An 8,365-nucleotide genomic window follows, 5' to 3' on the forward strand; every position below is an offset into this window, starting at 1 on the left:
AGAGTTGGCTCATGGACTTTAATACGTGCCACTAGAAGATATAGAAGCAAATATATTACTTTCTCCCATTCTACTCTTAGTAACTAAGACTCCAAAATGGCGGTAGGAAAATTTTACTTTATTTACGGTATCACAATGAATATAATCAAAATTCTATGAATATACTTAGCACCAACTGGTCTATAGTCAAAGTCCAGCTGGTTGTTCGCACACAATCACGTGACACGTGCTAAAACTAGGGAGAACCACCCACGCATTGAGGTTTTGTCATTATGGCCAGTGGTGAGGAAAATGCTTTTGTTTCTTCTACTAAGGAGCTAAAAGTTTTGAGACGAAATGCCAGCAAACTCCAAAGAACAATCAGTGATCACAGACTCTTGTCCATGGATCTTTATTCAGCTGAACTGATATCTCTAACAACTCTTCAAAAAGTGAATGTTCCTGTAACTACACCGGATGCACAAAGCTACGAGATTATAAATAATTTAATTCGAGCTGTGGTCGTTGATCCTGACAACTTTCATAAGCTCCTTCAAGTATTAGAGGATCATCCCCCACTGCTGACTGCTGTTGCCAAAGAAATGAAAGAAGAATATGGTGTGTTTAAAGTTTCATAGCAATTTATAAATGATTTTTAAAAATTAGATTCCTGTGAGTTTGAATGTACATCACCTTTAAAGCAACCAGAAATCAGCAACGACCAACAGAAAAGTAAATATTTCTTTGCATGAATCAAACTTTTTATCACAAATTCATTAGAGATAATCACCATTGATGGTCGAACTATACAAAGAGGCTATGATCGAATGCGTGGGAAGTTAGCGGAATTGGTGTTTGATTTTCAGAAAGTAGTTGAAAAGTCAACCGTCAACATTGAAGACCTGAAGCAATATGTCATCCTTTATCATCCTGATGAGCAGTATAGAGATGAACTAAGGAAAGCAAGAGATATTAATGCAGTCTTTGCTGTAATTCGTAGCAAATTCTGCTCTCTCTTCAATTATACTGTCCTCCTACGAATTGCCGAGAAATTTAATCTTCCTGATGGATTTGAAGTAATACAAAGATACGAAGCAGAGGAAGAGAATTATCGTAGGATATTGAGTAGCTCTGCTCTTGCTGATGAGCTGCAGAAAGAAAATGAATTACTTCATCAGAATTTATCTCATACAAAGGCCATCATTCTTAGGTTACAAAGATGGTCACGGCCGCCAGCACTGACAGTTGACGAGTTTCATGAAGTTATAAAAGATATTTTTGCTGACCTTGGGGACTTGCTTCACCTCCTTAAAGTTGAAGCTGGTTCAATCATCATTACAATGTGTGCTCCTGAGCGAGTGACAGGAACACTAATAGCTCTGGCAAAGAGGAAAATAGCATATCTTAAGGATATTGGAGTGACCTGGCTAACAATTGGAAACACTTTAATAATCAATGACATTGAAGACACAGAAGAGGTATGGAACATTTATTATTATTGTATTTACTGTTATAATTAGTTATCACATGATGTTATGGAACAAGAAATTGAAGACAAGCCCTCTTCCCCCAGTCCTATTAAGGAAAATAGCTCAGACAATGTTAATCAACTACCAAGTATGAAGTCTACACATATTGACTATATAATTAATGTACAGGTTCACCAATTGGAGCAGTTACTGGAACAGTGTCTCAGTTAAGTCGTCCAACAGTACAAGCTGTAGCAGATGATGGAGGAGATGATACTGATCAAGGAATGGGAACTGATTCAGCTACTCCAATATACACCCCAACATGGCGTAATTATCCCTTCACACCAAGAGAAGTAATGATTATTGGATCCTTTGGTGATCATAATAATTGGCTGGAACAACAGTTAGCAATTAATAATATTAATTGTTTATAATTTTGTTTATCGTTAACAGGTCTATTGTATCACCAAAAATACTTACAAAAGAGTTATCAGATGAATGGAGGAAAGAAGAAACCGAGAAGATTGCAGATTTGTATAGCAAAAATCCTGAAAAGTATCACATTAAATCAGTCCATTATAATATACCAGGAGAAGAGCGTACTAAAGAATATTACATAGAAGCAATCAAGAAGTTTTTTATTAATTGTACACAGCCAGGAGGTCAGTACAAGCGAGATTCATTATACCTTATAATGTTTTGTTATAATAGCTAATATTGATTACACTGGTCATGGAGAGAAGGACACTGGTAACTGGTGCTTTAAAGATGGAGTAATATCATTCAATGACATCTTTGAATTATACATAAACTATTTTAAAGGAAAGTCATTATCAATAACATCAGATTGCAGTTATTCTGGTAACTGGATCAATGAATGTGGCAAAAGGTTAGATGAGATGAATGTTCCATCATGTGGACACCACACAAGACAGCAAGGGCTGTTGTTTAAGATAAGTACCTCTTGTGAACCTAATGAAGAAGCTACTGCATTGTGTTATGTTAATGAAGCTAATGCGTATAGTGAAGCAGATAAGACAGTGGTACTTTGGTATGGTAAAACACTAACATCAGGACAGAAGACAATGCTTAATGACTTTAGAGACATTCGTTGTAGTAAACCAGCCAATGAATCCTGTGAAGCTGATACTGATTGTACTTGGAATGATTACCTTAGTAACAAGTATCATCTTGTTTATAAAGTTTGTGGCAAAGACAAAGGATATGCAGCCTGGCATTATGTGTTAGTTGATGAAGAGAAATTTGTTGATTTCAAAGCTCAAGTAGCTACTGGAAGCATTGACCTTTCCAAATATGGTAAAATATTAGAGTCAGGATGGGGTAAAGATCCTCCTGAAGATATTGAAAGAAAGGTGAACCTTCGATTTGGTAAATTACTGAAGCCACTTTAGATTACAGTAACATGTGTACTAAAGGCTTGTACAATATCTGCTAAGTGCTAGCAATTATTAATATTATAAGAATTATACATCATGTAGTGTTTTTTAGCTTTAACATGTGACTTTTTATATGAGCGTACTAATTTGATCACAATGAGTGTGTGTCATCATACTGTATGATCTATGCTTGTAGCATAAGACCACATCAGACCAGCAGCAATTGACATGCATTTAGATTTTTGAAGAGAATTTTATTTTGCATTATTTTTTACTTGCTCAAAAAATAGCACATGTGAGGGAAGTAGGCATGGCCAGCAATAGCTAATGATCTGGGGAGAAGAGAGACCTACTCACTCTCTTTACTCAGTTACTCTCCTTCATTCACTGCCATCTCGGTAAGACGTGGTAGCCTAAAGAGTGTCTGGTGAGGTAGAGCCATCATCGACCCTAAGATCCAACGCATACAAGACATCATGAAAGCCCTAGAGGCTGGGACGGTAATGTTTAATTAAGTTCAGACGCAAGAGGCCACCAGAGAAGAGGATATTCACACTCAAACTGGCCACATTTGAGATACAGCAGACACCCTTTCCTTCTCGTGGTTGTGCCATAGCTAAGTGAAGAGACATAGGTGAAGATTCAATTGATAGGAATGAGGTCTTTGTCAAATTCTGATATACATTGACATGAAAAAAGCATTGCATGGTATGGCATTCACATTATGTCCTTGATAAATGAAAATTGTTTTGTTTCAGGTGGGTTATTGCTCTATTGCTCAGCAAACAATATACTCAGGAGATGAGAATGGATTCATTAGTACTAAATATTTTGAAAAAGTATATGACATAACTAAAGGTATCAAATTAGACTATTATTAACATTACAAATTTACAATAAATATTATTATCATAATCATCATTACTATTGTGTTGTTTGTTTTAAGGTAAAAGTAAGAGGAACAAATTAAAAAAACCAAACCGTATGCATTACATTGTATGGTGGTTGCATGTATATATGCATTATAATTAGGTATATGTGAATCAATTAATCACTGAAAGTGCATATAGCTAGCAGTTTCATTTTTCTCTGCTAAAGGTTTACGAGGCCTTGGAGAAAGATAAATCTCGATTTTTGTTTGATTTCCTTCTTTTACTTTTTTAGCTCGTTTTGTAGGGGAGTTCTCTTCAGAATGATGATGGTGGTCCTCTGTTCCCCTCTTTACAATGATGTGTACTTCATTCTCATCTCCAGAGACTGGATGAATTTGGTCTTTTTCGGGACTTCCTCTTTTTTTCTTGTGCGGAAGAATCTCTGTAATTGTTAAATCTGACACTTTTCTTTGTATATGTCCAACTTCTTCCCTCTCTGTCTTACACAGTCTCTTTTTCTCTGGTGATCGTTTCAATGTCACGGTGTCACTGTCTTCAGATAATTCAAAACCAGTCGACATTAATCTGTGTAAATCACCAAAGGTGGGACTGGGGCCAGGGTAGCTTTTTAGCCATGTGAGAAGGATTTCCCTGATCATTGCTCTTCTATCGCCTATGTTATCTTGTCTGATGCAGCTCCAAACAGCAGTAGGTATGTGTAACTGACTGAATAAGACACTTGGCTCTAAAACGATAAACCTAGACATGATAAAAAGTTCTTTCTCTGTGATTTCCTTAGATGCTGGCCGTGTAAACACCTCGCTGTCTTTGTCCATGATAGCATGAGAATCTATCAAGCAAAAATCAGCTGTGTGTTCCCGCGCCTCGACCTCCCGCCTTTAATTTCGATAATTGTTGCCTGATCACGTGATATTGATGAAATAGGGAGTTAGGGATACGCCCATGCTTAGCTCAGCAGAATATCTAAATGGCTGCTACCAGTGATGAACGAGAGGAGAATGCTTTTCTTTCATCTAGTAAGGAGCTAGAAGTATTGAGAAAAAATGTCAGCAAACTCCAAATAGCAATTAGTGATCACAGATTCTTGTCGATGGATCTTTATTCAGCTGGACTGATATCTCTTCCAACTCTTCAAAAAGTGAATGTTCCTCTTACTACATCTGATGCACAAAACTACGAGATTATAAATAGTTTACTTCAAGTAGTAACCATTACTCCTAGCAGTTTTCACAAGCTCCTCGAAGTACTAGAGAAGCATCCAGGACCACTGACTCCTGTTGTCAAAGAAATGAAAAAAGACTATGGTATCGTTGGTATGTAGCCTATTATCATTAAAACTAAAGTGATAGTATTATTATATATTAGAATCTTGTGAATCTGAATGCTCATCACCTGTAAAGCAAGCAAAAATCAGTGATGACCAACAGAAAGGTAAATCAGACAATCTGTAAACAAAACTTTATCGAGAAATTATGTAGAGATAGTCATTCCTGATGGTCAAAGCATACAAAAAGATTATGGTCGAATGCTTGGGAAGTTAGCTAGATTAGTGCTTCGTTTTCAGACAGTAGTTGAAAAGGCAAACATCAAAATTAAAGATCTGAAACAATATGTCATCTTACGTCATCCTGAGTATAAAGATGAGCTAAGGGAAGCAAGTGATATTAATGAAGTGTTTGTTATAATTCGAAGTAAACTTTGCACTCTCTTCAATTATGAAATCCTAAGAGAAATTGCTGAGTATTTTAATCTTTCTGTTGGATTTAAAGTGATACAAGAATACGAATCAGAGGAAGAGAATTATCGTAAACTATTGAGTAGTTCCACACTTGCCAGTGAACTGCAGAGAGAAAATGAATTGCTTCATCAAAATTTATCTCATACAAAGGCCATCATTCTAAAGCTACAGAGATGGTCACGACCACCAGCGCCAACAGTTGATGAGTTTCGTGAAATTATTAAAGATGTTTTTGTTGACCTTGGAGATTTGCTTCATATTCTTGAAGTTAAGCCAGGTTCAATCATAATTACAATGAGTGCTCCTGAACGAGTGACAGGAACACTAATAGCTCTGGCAAAGAGGAAAATAGCTTATCTTAAGGATATTGGAGTAACCTGGCTAACAATTGGAGGCACTATAATTGTCAGTGACATTGAAGACACAGAAGAGGTATGGAACATTTATTATTATTGTATTTATTGTTATAATTAGTTATCACATGATGTTATGGAACAAGACATTGAAGACAAGCCCTCTTCCTCCAGTCCTATTAAGGAAAATAGTTCAGACAATGTTAATCAACTACCAAGTAGTAAGTATGAAGTCTACACATATTGACTATATAATTAATGTACAGGCTCACCAGTTGGAGCAGTTACTGGTACAGTGTCTCAGTTAAGTCGTCCAACAGTACAAGCTGTAGCAGATGATGGAGGAGATGATACTGATCAAGGAATGGGAACTGATTCAGCTACTCCAATTGTTGACAAAACATGGCGTCATTATCCTATCACACCAAGAGAAGTAATGATTATTGGATCCTTTGGTGATCATAATAATTGGCTGGAACAACAGTTAGTGAATATAAACTATTATAAAGTTGTTTATAATTATCAACAGACACATTATATCACCAAAAATACTTACAACAGAGTTATCAGATGAATGGAGGAAAGAAGAGATTGAGAAGATTGCAGGCTTGTATAGCAGAAATCCTGATCAGTATCACATTAAATCAGTCCATTATGATTTACCAGGAGAAGAGCGAACTAAAGAATATTACATGGAGGCAATAAAACGACTTTTCATTAACTGCAAACAGGACGGAGGTAAGTTCAAGTCAGAAACTCGATTATACATGTACTTTATTTGTAGTTACTCTCCGTTACACTGGTCATGGAGAGAAGGACACTGGTAACTGGTGCTTTAAAGATGGAGTAATATCATTCAATGATATCTTTGAATTATACATAAACCATTTTAAAGGGAAGCCATTATCAATAACATCAGATTGCAGTTATTCTGGTAACTGGATCAATGAATGTGGTAAAAGGTTAGATGAGATGAATGTTCCATCATGTGGACACCACACAAGAGAGCAAGGGCTGTTGTTTAACATATTTACCTCTTGTGAACCTAATGAAGAAGCTACTGCATTATGTTATATTAATGAAGCTAATGTGTATAGTGAAGCACATAAGGGAGTGATACTTAGTGGTAAAAAAACACTAACATCAGGACAGAAGACGATGTTTAATGACTTTAGAGACATTTGTTGTAGTAAACCAGCTAATGAATCCTGTGAAGCTGATACTGATTGTACTTGGAATGATTACCTTAGTAACAAGTATCATCTTGTTTATATAGTTCGTGGCAAAGACAAAGGATATGCAGCCTGGCATTTTGTGTTAGTTGATGAAGAGAAACTTGTTGATTTCAAAGCTCAAGTAGCTACTGGAAGCATTGACCTTTCCAAATATGGTAAAATATTAGAGTCAGGATGGGGTAAAGATCCTCCTGAAGATATTGAAAGAAAGGTGAATCTTCGATTTGGTAAATTACTGAAACCACTTTAGATTACAGTAACATGTGTACTAAAGGCTTGTACAAAATGTGCTAAGTGCTAACAATTATTATTATTATAAGAATTATACATCATGTAGTGTTTTTTAGCTTTAACATGTGACTTTTTATATGAGTGTACTAATTTGATCACAATGAGTGTGTGTCATCGTACTGTACGATCTATGCTTTGTAGCATGAGACCACATCAGACCAGCAGCAATTGACATGCATTTAGATTTTTGAAGAGAATTTTATTTTGCATTATTTTTTACTTGCTCAAAAAAATAGCACTTGTGAGGGAACTGGGCATGGCCAGCAATAGCTAATGATCTGGGGAGAAGAGAGACCTACTCAGTAGTCTCACGTAGCCAGACTCCTCTCCTTTTGAAAGTCAAAAAGGGGAGGAGTCTGGCTACGCGAGACTACCTACTCAGTACAGCGTCTTTCAGCCCACTTGGATCATGGAACAACCTTTCCGTATGCAAGACACTCCCTCTTCCCAATTAAAAGTACAGGTAGGTGTGGATACAGAACAGAAAATGTGATCCAAGTGAAGTGAAAGACGCTGTACTCACTCCTTTACTCAGTTACTAGTCTCGCCCCGCCCCTTCGCTACCTCAGTTACTCTCCTTCATTCACTGCCATCTCTTTAAGATGTGGTTACCTAAACAGTGTCTGGTGAGAAAGAGCCATCATGGACCCTAAGATCCAACACAGAGGCTGGAATGGTAATGTTTAAGTTCAGATGCAAGAGACCGCCAGAGAAGAGAATATTCACACTCAAACTGGCCACATTTGAGATACAGCAGACACCCTTTCCTTCTTGTGGTTGTGCCATAGCTAAGTGAAGACACATAGGTCAAGATTCAGTTGATAGGAATGAGGTCTTTGTGTGAAAAAAGCATTGCAAGGTATGACATTCACATTATGTCCTTGATGAATGAACATTGTTTTGTTTCAAGTGGGTTATTGTTCTATTGCTCAGCAAACAATATACGGTACTCAGGAGATGAGAATGGATTCATTAGTACTAAATATTTTGAAAAAGTATACAACGTA

The 8,365-nt window shown here is 36.7% G+C and overlaps 2 protein-coding genes across 4 annotated transcripts; both read left to right on the forward strand.

Annotated features, from left to right (window-relative positions):
* The first annotated feature begins 6 nt into the window (after positions 1-6).
* LOC109580417 (uncharacterized) lies at positions 7-3,115 on the forward strand. 2 transcript variants are annotated; one of them, XM_019993505.1, is made up of 7 exons: positions 7-597; positions 646-711; positions 760-1,457; positions 1,500-1,596; positions 1,638-1,854; positions 1,905-2,113; positions 2,163-3,115. In XM_019993505.1, exons 1-7 carry the CDS (start codon positions 273-275, stop codon positions 2,861-2,863), a joined length of 2,313 nt encoding a protein of 770 aa, XP_019849064.1. In that variant the 5' UTR covers positions 7-272; the 3' UTR covers positions 2,864-3,115. The 2 variants fall into 2 exon arrangements, with proteins under 2 accessions (XP_019849064.1, XP_019849065.1); XM_019993506.1 differs by having other exon boundaries at positions 1,656-1,854.
* Positions 3,116-4,683: 1,568 nt separating this feature from the next.
* LOC109580416 (uncharacterized) lies at positions 4,684-7,570 on the forward strand. 2 transcript variants are annotated; one of them, XM_019993504.1, is made up of 8 exons: positions 4,684-4,757; positions 4,806-5,054; positions 5,107-5,172; positions 5,220-5,911; positions 5,954-6,053; positions 6,099-6,315; positions 6,362-6,570; positions 6,617-7,570. In XM_019993504.1, the coding sequence occupies exons 1-8, from the start codon at positions 4,709-4,711 to the stop codon at positions 7,315-7,317; spliced, it is 2,283 nt and encodes a 760-aa protein (XP_019849063.1). In that variant the 5' UTR covers positions 4,684-4,708; the 3' UTR covers positions 7,318-7,570. The 2 variants fall into 2 exon arrangements, with proteins under 2 accessions (XP_019849063.1, XP_019849061.1); XM_019993502.1 differs by having other exon boundaries at positions 4,687-5,054.
* Positions 7,571-8,365: the final 795 nt, after the last annotated feature.

This window comes from Amphimedon queenslandica, unplaced genomic scaffold, assembly GCF_000090795.2.
Source record: "Amphimedon queenslandica unplaced genomic scaffold, v1.1 AMPQUscaffold_13492, whole genome shotgun sequence".
Classification (NCBI taxonomy): Eukaryota; Metazoa; Porifera; class Demospongiae; order Haplosclerida; family Niphatidae; genus Amphimedon; species Amphimedon queenslandica.

Excerpts from the sequence above, each read along its gene's own strand:
- LOC109580416 (XM_019993502.1), top strand. The coding sequence starts at position 4,709 with ATGGCTGCTACCAGTGATGAACGAGAGGAGAATGCTTTTCTTTCATCT. Across the intron at positions 5,912-5,953 it reads ACATTGAAGACACAGAAGAG|TTATCACATGATGTTATGGA; the intron begins GTATGGAACATT and ends TGTTATAATTAG. Across the intron at positions 6,571-6,616 it reads TAACTGCAAACAGGACGGAG|TTACTCTCCGTTACACTGGT; the intron begins GTAAGTTCAAGT and ends CTTTATTTGTAG.
- LOC109580417 (XM_019993505.1), top strand. The coding sequence starts at position 273 with ATGGCCAGTGGTGAGGAAAATGCTTTTGTTTCTTCTACTAAGGAGCTA. Across the intron at positions 598-645 it reads AGAAATGAAAGAAGAATATG|ATTCCTGTGAGTTTGAATGT; the intron begins GTGTGTTTAAAG and ends TTTAAAAATTAG. Across the intron at positions 1,855-1,904 it reads AATAATTGGCTGGAACAACA|GTCTATTGTATCACCAAAAA; the intron begins GTTAGCAATTAA and ends TATCGTTAACAG.